The 16066-nt window shown below is 45.4% G+C and overlaps 1 protein-coding gene across 7 annotated transcripts in view; it reads left to right on the top strand.

Annotated features, from left to right (window-relative positions):
- Positions 1 to 16066, top strand: part of Ubr4 (ubiquitin protein ligase E3 component n-recognin 4) — a 117064-nt gene that overhangs the window by 7393 nt on the left and 93605 nt on the right. For all 7 annotated transcript variants that reach the window (XM_036179315.1, XM_036179317.1, XM_036179321.1 and 4 more), the window contains exons 2-15: positions 883 to 980; positions 3356 to 3459; positions 4249 to 4378; positions 4484 to 4623; positions 5593 to 5695; positions 5843 to 5984; positions 6112 to 6236; positions 8423 to 8547; positions 9139 to 9198; positions 9283 to 9473; positions 13645 to 13744; positions 13864 to 14001; positions 14568 to 14685; positions 15612 to 15799. In XM_036179315.1, the coding sequence (XP_036035208.1) occupies positions 883 to 980; positions 3356 to 3459; positions 4249 to 4378; positions 4484 to 4623; positions 5593 to 5695; positions 5843 to 5984; positions 6112 to 6236; positions 8423 to 8547; positions 9139 to 9198; positions 9283 to 9473; positions 13645 to 13744; positions 13864 to 14001; positions 14568 to 14685; positions 15612 to 15799 (1762 nt within the window). The remainder of the gene's footprint in view (positions 1 to 882; positions 981 to 3355; positions 3460 to 4248; positions 4379 to 4483; positions 4624 to 5592; positions 5696 to 5842; positions 5985 to 6111; positions 6237 to 8422; positions 8548 to 9138; positions 9199 to 9282; positions 9474 to 13644; positions 13745 to 13863; positions 14002 to 14567; positions 14686 to 15611; positions 15800 to 16066) is intronic.

Here is a 16066-nt window from a genome sequence, read left to right on the forward strand (position 1 = left end):
CTCGAACTCACAGAGATCCACCTGGCTTATCTCCTGAATGCTGGGATTAAAGGCATGCGCCACCGTCGCCCGACTCCAGCTCCCTTTTAACTTTATTTCTGAGATAGGGTTTCACTATGTTGACCTGACTGGTCTAGAACTTGCTATGTAGACCAGGCTGGCCTCAAGCTCACAGATCTGCTTGCCTCTGTTTCCTGATACTGGGATTAAAGATGGGTGATATCATGCCCAGCTCCAGCCCCCTTTTAACAACTTTTGAGTTTGAAAATGGTTTCTCACTAAGTGGTAGTGGCTCATGCCTTTAATACCAGCACTTGGGAGACAGAGGTTGGTGGATCTCTGAGGCCAGCCTGGTTTACAGAGAGAGTTCCAGGGCAGCCAGGGATATACAGAGAAACCCTGTTTTTTTTTTTTTTTTAAATGTTTTCTTTTCATTAGCCTTTGCTTCTTACTAAATCTGATTTCTTTTCTTTTTTTTTTCTGAGACAGGGTTTCTCTGTAGCTTTGGAGCCTGTCCTGGACTAGCTCTGTAGACCAGGCTGGCCTTGAACTCACAAAGATCCACCTGCCTCTGCCTCCCAAGTGCTAGGATTACAGGCGTGCCCCACCACCGCCCGGTCTAAGTCTGATTTCTTAAACAGGATAATTAAATTTTAGTCTCTGAGCTTTTTGTTTGTTTTTGTGGTGCTGGGGTTGAACCCAGAGCCTTGTTTGTGGCCCTGTGTCCCAGCACTATCCCCAGGCCCCATGTTGAAGATAGGAAAGGAAAGTATAGCAATTTCCTTTACTTCCTACCAAGTAGGTTGCCAAAAGGGTGGAATAAGGCGATTTCGTTGAGGGATATGAGGCACATGATAGTTGGTGACATTGTTTTCCTTGCAGTGAGTCAGAAATCCTGCACCATGAGAAGCAGTATGAGCCATTCTACTCATCCTTTGTCGCACTGTCCACACATTACATCACCACGGTCTGTAGCCTCAGTGAGTATACCTGCCCTTTTACCTGGTGAGGGCTTGTGATGGGCGGGGACGGTGTTATTCTCTCCTTGAATAGTTTGTTAATGGAATTTTGTTTCAGCAACTCCCAGGCTGTTTAGCTGTGAGTGGGGGCAGCTGTTGATCTCCCCTACTTCCCTATCCCAGGAAGGAGTACAGGAACCTCCTTGCTTGGGTCAGCCACAGGAGCTTGAAAAGCTGCTGACTTTGTACCTGCCTCAGAACCGTGAAGCCAGCCCTATTTTTCTTCTTAATCAAGACCATTTTATTTTATTTTTATATATTTTCTTGCCATTTCCATTTTAATTTATGTGATTCTATGCTTGCTTGCTTTTTTTTTTTTAGGTTTATTTTCATTTTTAATTATGTGTATAACTGTCTGTCTGTGGGTATGTGCACATGAGTGCAGGTGTTCTTGAAGATGAGAAGAAGGCGTGGGAACCTCTGAAGCTGGAGTTACAGGTGGTTGTGAGCTGCTTGTTCCAAGTGCTGGGAACCAAACTTGGAACTTATGCAAGAGTAGTACCACACTTGGATGCTAAGCTGCAGCTTTCCAGCCTCTCTCTCTCTCTCTTTTTTTAAAAAGATTTATTTATTTATTTTATGTATATGAGTGCTCTATCTACTTGTATGCCTGCACACCAGAAGTGGGCACCTGATCTCACTACAGATGGTTGTGAGCCATCATGTGGTTACTAGGAATTGAACTCAGGACCTCTGGAAGAATAGCCAGTGCTCTTAACCTCTGAGCATCTCTCCAGCCCATTTCCAGCCTTTTTATATATAATTTTTTAATATATATTTCTTTGAAACCCTTACACACATACACACACTCATACACTCTCACACACATTGTTTTATTTATATCTGTCTTCTACTCCCCCCTTCAACCATCTGTCCCTGGATCTCCCCCCCCCCCCACACACACCCTCCCTTCATATTCTCTTTAAATTGTCAGTGCTACCTGGATGCACACAGGTGTGGGTCCATTCAATGGAGCATGGGCAACCTGCCAGAGGCCCCATGCCCAAAGAAAAGCAGCTCTCCCTCATCAATTATCAAGGATTCTTCAGCTGTGACTGGGGCTTTGTGAGCCCTCTCCCCCACTCATATCTTCATTCATTGAGATTTGTGGCCCAAGCTGGCCTTGAACTTGCCTGGTGTCAAAGAATTTTGTTGAACTTGCATATAAATGTACCTGCTGGCAGATTGATTTATTGAGGGTGATGCTGGTAGGTCATGACTGTGTTAGCACCCTCTAAGGAGGTTTCTGCTTCCTGGTTTTGATGCGAACTTGAGTCTCTTACGTTCTTTGGTATGTGAAGAGATTTGATCTTTATTCCCTGTTTGCTGAAATTTTCCACCTTAAAAGTGACCAAGTCCTATTTTACATGACTTCAGAATTTCTGCAGTTTTCAATTCTGATGAATTGTAATTGTTTACTTGAATAATTTTCTCAGCAAGTAAACTGAAAGGACCCTGTAAAGTTGCTTCTGAATAACTCTTCCAGTCCAGTGTTGTTTATTACAAGCTCTGGCCAGCTTCTGGAAGCAACTGCAACCTTTGTATAACATCACTTAGTGCCTGTGACAAGGAGAGGTCGTTCTCTAGTGGTCAACAGCATGAACTTGTGAGGCAACCCTCCTGGACTTGATTATAGTTGTGTAGCTCTAGACAAGTCGTTTAACCTGTGTGTGCTTCAGTTTGCCCATCTGTTACAGAGGTAAAAGGAGGAAGGGCGTGCTGGTGTGTTCTACATTCCCACCATTTGGGAATGCAAGGCTGGTAAACCAGGGATTCAGAATCAGTCTGGGCTACATAGTGAGTGAGACCAGTCTGAATGATATGTTGAGACTGTCTCAAAAACAAAAGGAGAGGGGCTAGAGAGATGGCTCAGTAGTTAAAAGCAATCGCTGCTCTTGCCAAGGATCTAGGTTTGGTTCCCAGCATCCATGTGGTGGCTCACAATCATCTAACTTCAGTTCCAGGGGATTTGACAAATTCTTCTGACCTCCATGGGCACTAGGCATGCATGTGGTGCATATACATATGTGCAGGTGAAACACTCAAAAACAAAATAAAGATATGGTGGGAGGGATGATAATATCTCCCTTACAAAGTGGCCTAAGGATGAGCTGAGCTGATGCATTTGAAGTTTAGGAAGTGCAGTGTGTTTCCTGTTAAAGGTATTTTAGTATCTAGTAAACACTAGGTAAATGGATGTATGGGCAGTTGGCTTTTGTCTTCCGGGGAGATGGCTGCTGAGAATGAAGAACCTATGAGCTCAGTGCTTGTTCTACTACTGTGGTGAGTGTGAGGCTGAGCTGTTGACAATTAAGTGAATCTTTTTGCTTTCCCAGTTCCCCGGAATCAGCTTCAGTCAGTGGCAGCGGCCTGTAAAGTCCTCATTGAGTTTTCTCTCCTTCGTCTGGAGAACCCAGACGAGGCCTGTGCCGTGTCCCAGGTAAGAACAGAGTGTCCATTTCTGATCCTTATTTTCAAGCCAGCTGTAAGTGTGGGAACTGATGGGTGGATAAACCTTTCCTGAGGTTGGCCAGATCATTACCTGTGGGGTGTACTTTGTCTATTGCAGCCTGCTAGCACAGTCTTTATGCCGCAGACACATGAGCAGAAATGAATATGCAGAGCTACAGCCCATTGAACTTGAGCAGTGGCTCTAGTTTGCCAGGCTATAGACAGGCTAGAGTCTTTCCAGGATAGCAAGTTTCTTTATGTATAAGCAGGTAGCAGTGAGAAGGGTGTGCTGATGGACAGGTTGGCAGGCTTGAAAGAAAAGGGACCAGGCTTACCAAACTCTGACTTTGGCTCATGGTTGCCATGCAGGAATGGAGGCATCAAGCTACTGTGCTGTGGATAATTGAGACTCATAAGGAATCGAGTTTGTCTGAAGGCCTCTGTTTCTATAAAAGTTAACCACAGCCATAAATTGAAAACAGAAAACAGTTATACACTCTGTGAAAATAAGACAGATTTGCAAACTGGTTAGCTCTTGATGACCATCAGTTTGAGATCGCTGCTTGGGTATTTTTCACTGAAGTTATATTTTTTTCCTTTCCTCCCCATTCTGGAGGCTTCAGGGATGAACCCTGGGCCCGGTGCTCCAGCACTATACTACATTCCCAGCCCTTCACATGGCAGTTACTTGTATGAACCTAAATCTGACCCCATACTAGCTAGACTCCCAAAGTGTAGAATCTTCTAAAAGATATATGTGGATATGTTTTGTTTTCAGAAACACTTGATTCTGCTGATCAAAGGCCTGTGCACTGGCTGTAGCCGACTAGACAGAACGGAAATTATCACCTTTACAGCAATGATGAAATCTGCCAAGCTTCCACAGACAGTGAAGACGCTTTCAGATGGTGTGTGCCCAACACACCTGGTTACATGACCACCTCCGTGGCCATTGTTGCCTTCTGCTGGCACTCTCCTCATTCTGCCCCCCTTTTTGTTTCTGAATTTTATAGTGGAAGACCAGAAAGAGCTGGCCTCGCCAGTAAGCCCCGAGCTAAGGCAGAAGGAGGTGCAGATGAACTTCTTGAACCAGCTGACCTCAGTTTTTAACCCGAGAACCGTACCATCTCCTCCCTTTAGTCCACAGGCTCTGGTTAGTTCTTTTGCTCAAATATCCTCATTTTCATGAAATGTGTTAAGATGATAGAACTGGGAGAAGATTGTCTTTTATGTTTCACTTAAAAGATACAGCCAGCCGGGCGGTGGTGGCGCACGCCTTTATCCCAGCACTCGGGAGGCAGAGGCAGGCGGATCTCTGTGAGTTCGAGGCCAGCCTGGTCTCCAATGTGAGTTCCAGGAAAGAAGCAAAGCTACACAGAGAAACCCTGTCTCAAAAAACCAAAAAAAAAAAAAAAGTCAGGCAATGGTGGCACATACCTTTAACCCCAGCACTTGGAAGGCAGAGCCAGGCGGGAATCTCTGTGAATTCAAGATCAGCCTGGTCTACAGAGTGAGATAGATCCGGGACAGCCATGATTACATAGAGAAACCCTGTTTCAAAAAACAAACAAACAAACAAACAAAAACAAAACAAACAAAAAAAAAAAGAAAGAAAAGAAAGATGAAGTATACCATTTTGGTCAGGAACAGAGCAAATATACATTAGGATTAAACTTTATTGTCTAGAGACCTTGTAGACATCTTGGATTGTGTACGTTTACTCAGATAGTTGTCCAATGATAGAATCATTCAATGAGGCATTTCTTAGATTTTATTTCCACTGTTAAGTGACATGGCTTTGGCGGAAAAATATACAAAACAAGTCATACAAAGTGAAGCAAATCTGCCTCCCATCTTCCTTTGTGCGGTTTGTACCGCTTATGCTTTTCTCAGTGGGGTGCCACAGAAGCATGTGCAGTTTTCCTCACAAGGCTTCCCTCTGTGTTTGATGTAAAATAGACAGTTTATGAGCTGTCTGTTTTGCTTCTCTTGTAGTTTCTCCTGGATCAGTAGTTTTCCATGTGTAGCTGAATGTCACAGCATGTCCAGGGAGCTGGCTTGTACCCAGCAGGGTGCCTGGCAGCAGGCAAGTGGTTGTGACAGGGCCTGTATTTCTCTTTAGGTGGAAGGAGAAAATGATGAGCAGCCATCCACAGATCAGGCCTCTACTGTCAAGACCAAGAACGTGTTCATAGCTCAGAATGTGGCTAGCCTTCAAGAGCTTGGTAGGAGTCTGTCTACTGTTAGAAAGCTGGTCTGTTTACCAAATGTACATAAGTTTACCAAAACATCTTACCTGTGCTTCTTCTGAGTGGAGGAGAACCAGGTCCAGACAGAGGCCTGTTGGACAGTGTGCCTTTTTGTTAATCCAGGTGGCTCCGAGAAGCTGCTCCGAGTGTGCCTGAACCTGCCTTATTTCCTGCGCTACATCAATCGGTTCCAGGATGCAGTGGTAGCCAATTCCTTCTTCATCATGCCTGCAACAGTAGCTGATGCTACTGCTGTTCGCAATGGGTAAGGTGTTTCTTGACCTTGTACTACATTCTAGTCAGAAGGGATGTAACTGGCTAGTCTTTATCCATCAGACTGTAGAAGCCAATGGTTCTAGGGACCTTGCCAATCTTCTCTTGTTATGTTTCAGTTTTCACTCACTGGTGATTGATGTAACCATGGCCTTGGATACTCTTTCTCTACCTGTGTTGGAACCCCTCAATCCTTCTCGTCTGCAAGACGTGACAGTCCTCAGCCTCAGCTGCCTATATGCAGGTGAGAAGTTATGTCTGTTTTCCTTTTCTTCAGTCAAACATGGATTTGATTTGAGGAAGTCATGAGAACTCCATTCTCCTTCCTTGGGGCCTTATCCCTGAGACTATCTAATATCACATGTAGGCCAAGGGAAATCATTATAGGCATCAAAGCGATCCTGCTATTTTAATTGCTGGCCTCGATGTGTGTGTGTGTGCATGGGTGCGTGTGTATGCACAGATGTGTGCCTGTGCACATATATGTGGGTGCATGTGGAGACCAGAGGTCAACTTTGAGGGTTGTTCTTCAGGAGCTGTTCACCTTTCTTCTTTTTTGAGATAGGGTCTCTTATTGCCTAGGAGCTCACCAGATAGTCCAGCAAGCCCCAGGGACCCACCTGTTGACCTCCTCAGTTTTGACGTTACAAGCATGGCCCACTTAGGCCTGGTGTTTGAAAATGGGTTCAAAGGCTGGAACAGTTCTCACAGAGAACCGTGGAGAGCAGAGGGCTAAGAGGATGATATAAAGCAGAATGCAAGGTGCTAAGATGTGGACACTATTTGGACACAGGTCAGGAGAAGTTGAGTCTTGCTGTGAGATTGGATTTGAGGGTGGCTTCATGGGACAGGTGGCATCTGTGGAGATGAAGAGTGTTATTCATGTTTCCATACAGCCCCTTTCCTACTGTTAGTCAGGCTGCCTCAGAAGTGGGACCTGATACCTGGTGAGAGAGAGAGAGAGAGAGAGAGAGAGAGAGAGAGAGAGAGAGAGAGCGTACATGCTGTTGTGAGCACATGTAGAGGTGTCTGATCTCTTCCTTTATTGCTATCTACCTGTTTATTTATTTATTGGTTTTCTCAGGCAAGATTTCTTTGTGTAACAGCCCTATGTGTCTTGGAGCTCCATTTGTAGACCAGGTTGGCCTCGAGTGGGTGTGCTTATCTGAGCTTGTGTCTGTAGGGCTTGAGGTTATTTTAATCAAGTGTGTCTTCCTCTGTCTACTTGTGTAGTTTTTGAGTTAGGATCTCCCAGTAAACCCAGAACTCTTTATTTTTCATAAACTAGTTGGCCAGTGAGCTCCCAGGGTCTTCCTGTCTCCGTTCTCTCCAGCTCGGGGTTTACGGACAGCACTGCTGTGCCGGCTTTCCGTAGGTATTGGGGATCTGTATTCAGGTCCTCATGCTTGCATAGCCAGTGCTTTCCCTCCTGGGCTATCCCCCACTCTGTAGGTGTGGCTCTGGGTTCTCACAAATGTATGATAGCATGTTTTACTGTTATCATAACAAACAGGATAGTCACTGCCCCAGACACCGTGCCATCACCTCTACTGCTCCTTTTATCTTGAACTCCTCTCCACCCTTCAGGAACCATTGGGCTTCTTACTGTCCCTCGTGTTAGCTTTTCAGAACGTTGTGTCATCACTGTTATATAGGATGTGCCCTTTTCACATTGGCCATTAAAGTTCCTCATGGCCGCCAGGCGGTGGTGGTGCACGCCTGTAATCCCAACACTCGGGAGGCAGAGGCAGGTGGATCTCTGTGAGTTTGAGGCCAGCCTGGTCTACAAATCGAGTTCTAGGACAGGCTCCAAAGCTACAGAGAAACCCCCCCCCCAAAAAAAAAAAAGTTCCTCATGGCCTTTCTGTCTTTGTAGCTAATTCAGTGGAGGTAGAGAGATAGAGAGATAGAGATAGATAGATGTTGGGGATTAAGCCAATGGCCTTACTCATGCTAGGCCTAAATGTTATACTTCTGAGTTTATATATAGACCCTTCTTTTTAATTTTTATTTTGAGACATGGTAGCCAAGTTGCCCATGCCGACCTTGAACTCAGTCTGTAGCCTAGACATGACTTGAGCTTGTGGTCTTCCTGCCTCAGACTCCTGAATGTGTGGTTATAAGTGTGTATTGCCAAGCCTGGCTTTGTCTGTCAATCTTGAAGGCCGTCTTGCTTGCTTCCACTTGTTTGCAGTTAGAACTTCATCAAATGTTCATTTGCAGGTTCTTGTGATGTGAGTGTTTTCTCATTTGGGTGAGTAGCTCGGAGTGTGACTGCCAGGTCATGTGGCAGGACTGCATTTACACTTACCCTTTGGAGTTCTTTGAGAAATCCAGCTATGGAGTTGTTTGCAGCTAGGGAGTTCTGTCTTTGTGTCTTGGGTTTGAGGCAGGTCCCCAAGACTGGAATCTGTGTCTGTTGTTTTTCAGGTGTGAGTGTGGCCACTTGCATGGCCATTCTTCATGTGGGCAGTGCCCAGCAAGTGCGGACAGGGGCCACAAGCTCCAAAGAAGATGACTATGAAAGTGACGCAGCCACTATTGTTCAGAAATGTGTAAGTCAAGGGTCTGGTGACGTGGAAGGAAGCCTTGACTGTTAAAATGTGGGCGTGTGGCTAGTTCTACTTTTTTTGATGAAGAAAAGGCTTGGAGCATCTACAGTCTCCACACTCCTTCCCTGGACAGTGTTTCTAAGAGGGATTCAGCTAAGGTATTCTGCATATTTGCTTCTATAGATGCTGCCCCTTGTTTGTTGTATTGGTCCTGTGGAAAACACAGTAGGTTTGTGGCAAACCATAAGCCTTGGGAAGGATTGACATTTACGTAAACTGTTTTGGGCTTACTGGGTGCTGATGTACTTTTAAGCAGGACGTAGCGAACACAATTTCGCAATAAGTGTATAGAAAGCATTAGTTGGGATGGGAAACTGGCTGATGCAGGGCTGGGTGTATGGGAACACCTAAGAAGGTGTCACGCACTGAGAGATACAGGCAGTGCCCCATGCGGTCAGAAACTGATGGCAGTTGGTTACCGAGTGACCTGATGACAGTTACATTTCTTCCAGTAAACTGGCTCAAGTAGTAGGGTTTAGCTTTGTGATGACGACCTGACCTGCTCAGACTGTATGTCCATTTGTTCCTGGGCAGCTTGAGATCTATGACATGATTGGACAGGCGATCAGCAGCTCCCGCCGTGCTGGTGGTGAGGTAAGAGGCCTCTGGGCTGCGGTTACCTTCTGTCGGGTGTGAATTTCCACCACGCTGATGTTTGGTTTTGTCCTTTTTCACCAGCACTTCCAGAACTTCCAGCTGCTGGGTGCATGGTGTCTGCTGAATAGCCTCTTCCTCATACTGAATCTCAGTCCCACTGCCCTGGCTGACAAGGGGAAGGAGAAGGACCCGTTGGCTGCCCTCCGAGTCAGAGACATCCTTTCTCGTACAAAAGAGGGAGTAGGCTCTCCCAAACTGGGGCCTGGCAAAGGGTATGTGTCTGCCTCTGACCTCCACTCCTGGATGCTGGACCGTGTTGTCCTGTTTCACCAGGGAGATGAGCTGCTGACCTCACACCAGAGCTTATTTATTTGCTTTGGTTCTGTAGATTGTAGCCAGGGTCTGTACATGCTGAACACACTGTACCAAGGATTCAAGCCAGCCTCTTGCTCCAGCATCTGGATAGGTCATGGTTGGTTTTCATCCCATTTCCTCATTGAGAGGCGGAAAGAGTGTCTAATGTGTGTGTTCAGAGTTTTCAACAAGTTCAGATCAAAAGATGAGATGTGTGTTGGGCGGTGGCGGCACACACCTTTAATCCCAGCACTCAAGAGGCAGAAGCAGGCTGACTTCTATGAGTTTGAGGCCAGCCTGCTCTACAGAGTGAGTTCCAGGTCAGCCAGGGCTACACAGAACCTTGTCTAGAAAGAAAAAGAAATGATGACTGGCACTTGCTGGGAAGGAGATGACAATGAATGTAATGTGGTGCTCAAGGCGGTTCCTTAAATTTGTCTGAGTTTGGGTGTTTAGCCAAAGGGGTACAGGTGGAGGTCAGAGACAAACTATGGAAGTCAGCTCTCTTCCCTCCACCATGTAGGTCCTAGAGGTCAAACTGGGGTCTTTGGGCTTGGTGGCAGGTACCTTTACCTAATGAGGCATTGCTGGATTTTATTTATTTTTTTTATTCCTTTTATGTGCTTAGTTTTAATTATTACTTTTAAGATTTATTTGATGTATGTGAGTGTTTTGCCTACATACATATATGTATACCACACACATGCTTAGTAACCACAGAAGTCAAAAGAAGGCATCAGATTCTCTGGAACTGGAATTATGGATGGTTGTGATTCACAATGTGGGTGCTAGGATTCAAACCTATATCTTCTGCAAAAGCAACAAGTGCTCTTTATTGCTGAGCCATCTCTCTTTATTTGTATGGGTGTTTTGCATATGTGTATGTATGTATGTGTGTGTGTATGTATGTATGTACCTATGTACACCACATACATGCCTGGAGCCCAGAAGAGGGCTTCAGATCCTCTTGATCTGGAGTCACAGATGTTACGTTATATGGGTACTGGAGTCCCATCAAACCTGGGTCCTCTGTAAGATCAGCCAGAGCTCTTAATTACTGAGCCACCTCTCCTGTCCCTCTCTCTCTCTTCCTCTTCCTCTTCTTCTTTCTCTCTCTCTCTCTCTCTCTCTCTCTCTCTCTCTCTCTCTCTCTCTCTCTTTTAATTCTTTGAGACGGTCTCTAATAGCCCAGCTGGCCTCACACTTGCTGTGAGGCTGATGGCCCCAAGCTCCTGGTCCTTCTTTCTGCATATCCCTCCAAGTACTTGGCTTTACAGGAATCTTCCATCACACCCATTTTGGATTTTTAAGTGGAGAAATAGCAAACAGCAAGTCCATTTATGGATTGTCATAAGTCTTGTGAAGAAAGGCCAGGGCAAGTGGTTAGCAGGCATTGTGTTGTGTTTGGATAGGAATTGTTGAGGTTGAGTTGGAAGTAGGATGAGTGTTAGCATCAGCAGACTCTGTGCTGTAGCATAAATCTTAAAGGGTCTTATTAATAAAAACAAACCCAGAGCCAGGTATTGGTGTAAATGCTGAAAGATCAGAGAAACAGAACCAGTTGCAGCTAAGCTCACCTCGCCTCAGCTGATCCTGTTTCCTCAAACTGGAAGCCTCTGTGTTCTCATCCAAATAGATCTCAGCTGAACTGCTCAAAAGCCTAAAAGCTTAACAGACTCTAGTTCCTGGTTTTCACGCCTTATGCACCTTTCTGCTTCCTGCCATAACTTCCTGGGATTAAAGGCGTGAGTCACCATGCCTGGCTGTTTCCAGTGTGACTTTGAACTCACAGAGATCTGGATGGATCTCTGCCTTTGGAATGCTAGGATTAAAGGTGTGTGTGCCACCATTTTCTGGCCTCTATGTCTATGGCTGTTCTGTTCTCTGATCCCAGATAAGTTTATTAGGGTGCACAATATTTTGGGGAACACACTATCATCACACTGTGCCATCAAAAGTGTTTGGTCTGGAGCTAGGGAGCTAATTCAGCTGGTTGGCTTGTTGTGTAGTCATGAGGACTCTTGTAACCCCAGCACTGGAGAGGCAGAGACGGGCAGATCCCTGTCTGTGGCTTGCTGGTGTTGTCCTGAGGAACAGCATCCAAGGTTGACCTTTGGCCTTCATGCACATAGGTGTGCTCACATCCGTTTTGCATGAGCAGCTGGGTTGTATTGAGCTGAGGAGTACTTGGTTAGAAGCAGATTGGACTGGAGAAAGAGAGAGGAATAGGATTTTTCTCTTGTTTGTGGTGAGTTTAGCTGATGGCTGGGACTTTGTTTATGAGACATTGTGTTCACAACCGGGTATGTGAACCTGGGAATGAAGAGATTAAATGCTAGGCTTCTGTGTCTCCTCTGCTTGCACTGTGGTTCTGTGGTGCTGGGTAGAGTTAAAAAAAAAATTCTCAAGAGATAAGTAGAAACTCAAGCAGACATGCCAGCTTGTATCTGGAGAGTACTATGTAGAGGCAGTTGATTTGGCTGGGGATACTAAGGCAGGCTTCCCTGACTGACTGTGAAGTGGGTGTCGAGACGGTAGGCACTCAGCAGTAGGCTGCTAGGGAGATAAGAAACTTCCATAACAATAAGTGGCTTATGTTCCTATGAAGGCTTTTACCTGCTGATCCATCTCCCTGCCCAAAGTTGGTACTTTTAATTTTCTCAAAAAATCATTCTCTTAAAAAAAAAAAATTATTCAGGTGGATCTCCAAATTTGAGGCCAGCCTGGTCTACAGAGTGAGTTCCAGGACAGAGAGCTATACAGAGAAACTCTGTCTCAGGGGGAAAAGTTATTTTAGAAAAGTTAATTGAGAGAGAGAGAGAGAAAGTGTGTGTGTGTGTGTGTGTGTGTGTGTGTAGTGGTGTATACATGTGCGGTGTGTGTTAAGTGGTGTGTGCATATGCAGTGGTACACCTGTGGGAGTCAGAGAACAACTTAGGAGAGTCTATTCTTTGTGGTCTGGGGCATAGAACTCAGGCTGTCAGTCTTGGTAGTAATCACCTTTACCTTCTGATCCATCTTGCTAACCCTCAAAAAAATTAATTCTTTAAAAATTTAACTATCCAGCAACAATAAACACACAGACACAGACACAGACACACACGCACACGCACACGCACACACAACATTGTTAGTCTGGCAGTGGTAGCACATGCCTTTAATCCCAGCACTTGGGAAGTAGAGGCAGGAGGATCTCAGTGAGTTTGAGGCCATCCTGGTCTTAGAGCAAGTTCCAGGACAGCCAGGGCTACATAATAAAATACTGTATCTAGAAACAAAACAAAACAAAACAAAACATCATTTAAATACTAGCATTTTTGATCCAGTAGTTTTGAACTGATGTGAAATAGTTTTATTTGGAAGCAGTTCTTACTCTGAAGTATTTAGATCCTGTGACAGTCAATACCTGGGCTTTGATAATGAGCTGCAGGGCTAGGGGGAATTTTCTTTTTCTTTTTCTTTTTCTTTTTCTTTTTCTTTTTCTTTTTCTTTTTTTTTTTCAGAGCTGAGGACCGAACCCAGGGCCTTGCACTTGATAGGCAAGTGCTCTACCACTGAGCTAAATCCCCAACCCAGGTTTTTTTTTAATTAATTTTTTTCATTTATTTTACATACTAACCAGTTTCCCCTTTCTCCTGCCTTCTCATTCCCTCCTTCCTCCTCCCATCTATCCCCCATCCACTGTCTCCTTCGTTCAGAAAGGGACAGGCCTCCCATGGGAGTCAACAAAGCATATCATATCAAGTTGAGGCAGGACCAACCTCTCTCCCTGCATCAAGGCTGGTTGAGGCATCCCAGCATGGGGAATAGGTTCCAAAAAAACCAGTTCATGCACCAGGGACAGGTCCTGATCCTACTGCTAGGGTCCCCACAAACAGACCAAGTTACACAACTGTCACCCACATGCAGAGGGCCTAGGTCGGTCCCATGTTAGGGTGATTTTTTTGTGTATAGTATTCCCTGCTCGGTGGAAAAGTTGTAGATCCTTAAAGGAGTCTAGGATGCCAGAATGGCGATAATGGCCATTCTTGAGGTTGTGCTTCATTGCTTATGATCTTAAGGTCTATGTTTCTGTTTTCATTTGTGTAGGCATCAGGGATTTGGGGTGCTCTCGGTGATCCTGGCAAACCATGCCATCAAGCTGCTGACGTCTCTGTTTCAAGACCTGCAGGTGGAGGCACTCCACAATGTGAGGAGGCTGTTATTTGGAATCTGCAGATCAGTTTGGGGTTCACTTAGAGCCATCAGTGATGGTTCTTTCTTACCAGTGTAATATAACTAGTGCGCCTCTGGTTTTGTTATCTTCAGGGCTGGGAGACAGATGGTCCCCCTGCAGTCCTGAGTATTATGGCCCAGAGCACCTCCACACAAAGGATTCAACGGCTGATTGACTCTGTACCGCTGACAAACCTGCTCTTGACTTTACTTTCAACTTCATACAGAAAGGTGGGTAGGAGCCAAACCATTCATAAATTGGAGTAAGGTCCACAAGGGCGTGGTTTTTATAAATGCAGACTGTGGTAATAGTTTTGGAAAGGAACCTACCATAGAATTCCTCTCTCCTTCCTTCCTGCCTCCCTTTCTTAAGGCCTCTCTGTTGTCTAAGCTGGGCTTCCTGTACTCAAGTGAGCTTCTTGTTTCAGCATCCTTGGATTAAAGGCACATGCTGTCATTGTACCCAGCTTGACAAAAAGAATAGTTCTTGGAACACTGGAAGCAGTTATTGATTGCCAGTATTAGATATATGCTGACCCTTGGTGACTTGTGGTGACAGGTCTGAAGCAGAAGCATGGTGGACACTCCAGGAATGTTCCTTTACATTCCTTGGCTATGTCTCTGGTTGTGAGTGCTTATGTAAGATAAAGCAGTGAGAGTCCTGCATGGGGGGCATTTGGAGAAATCTGATTTGAAAAGCAACTGAGACAGAAAGACACTTGGAGGTCGTCAAGGAGGTTAAATGTCCCAGCTCTGTTTTTGGATTCATCTGTTCTGCAACTTTGTGGTTTCCCTAGGCGTGTGTCCTGCAGCGGCAGAGGAAGGGCTCCATGAGCAGTGATGCCAGCGCCTCCACCGACTCCAACACATACTATGAGGATGACTTCAGTAGCACAGAGGAGGACAGCAGCCAAGGTAGCCAGAGATAGCCCTCTAGTTCCTTGTCTCTGTCTCACCTTCCTGGTTGCCTTTGCATTTATGTATTCTCAGATGATGTGCTGTTTAAGAGTAGCTTGAAGGTCAGGGAGTGCAGGGAAAATGTCTGCCTAGAGTGTGTAACGCCCTGGGTTGGATCTGCAGTCTGGTAAACCAGGTGTGGTGCACACACCTGTTATCCCAGCACTAGGGAGACAGGAAGAGGGTTAGATGTTCAGGGTCATTATTAACTGCTTTAGTGAATTAGAGGCCAGCCTGGGCTACATGAGACCTTTTTAAAAATAAGAAGTTGAGTGTAGAATACTAAATGATAAATACTGCTTTCAACCAAGCCCATGTAGCTTTTCATTTCTGCCAGAATCAAAATACATCTCAGTTGCTCATGTTTCCTTCTTTGTTGACCCATGCTGGGACTTCTGCCCTCCCTGTGCAGGTCAAAAGGCCATGTGGCAGGGGTTTGGTTTTACCTTGGATTTGTAGCTTAGGGATAATAGGGCAGAGCTGAAGACTTATGTAGAGGGGATAATTCTCAGTTTTCCTTTCACGGTCAAGTTTGGGGACAGTGTGGAACACCAGAGGGTGTGGTCCTTAGCATCTTGGGTGTGCAGCTGGTGAGGCGAGCTTGCTTTGGTGAACGTTTGGCTTCTTTCCAGACAGGCAGATAAGAGGGAAGGGTTCTCCTCTTTTGTTGGACTCTTAAAAAAAAATCAGTTTACTGCACTATAACTTGTGTACAATTAAATGGAAGCGCGTTATGTATTCATTTGGTTGTCTTGGCAGATTGACAGGATCAGTCCCCATCTTCCGCATCAGCGTGCCCTGTGGTCTTTTGACTTGAACACTTTTAGAAAACAGGTTCACACACACAGAGATGGTTATTTTTGTGACTTTCTCTTTCTCTTTAGATGATGACAGCGAGCCTATTTTGGGGCAGTGGTTTGAGGAGACCATCTCTCCCAGTAAAGAGAAAGCTGCACCTCCACCCCCTCCACCGCCCCCTCCCCTGGAGAGCTCTCCTCGGGTTAAAAGCCCCAGTAAACAGGCTTCTGGTGAGAAGGGCAACATCTTGGCCAGTCGCAAAGATCCTGAGTTGGTAAGAGTTGATTTCTGAAGTTCTGGCGGTGGAAGGAGGGCAATTTTTTCAGTCAAGTGGTTGAGTTGAGAAGTAGACCATCTGAGCTAAAGCAGTTCTAAGCTGGATAACCGGTACTTAGATCTGCCTCTGTGTAGGACTTCCAGGGAGTAATTATGCATCATTGAATAGCTTGCTTCCAATGCTGCTGGTTTTTAGCCCAATCTTTACGTTTAAATAGAGGTTGATTTGAAGCTTGCTCTTAATGGTTCTGGGCCAGAATCTGAA

Source organism: Onychomys torridus, chromosome 2 (genome assembly GCF_903995425.1).
Source record: "Onychomys torridus chromosome 2, mOncTor1.1, whole genome shotgun sequence".
Lineage (NCBI taxonomy): Eukaryota > Metazoa > Chordata > Mammalia > Rodentia > Cricetidae > Onychomys > Onychomys torridus.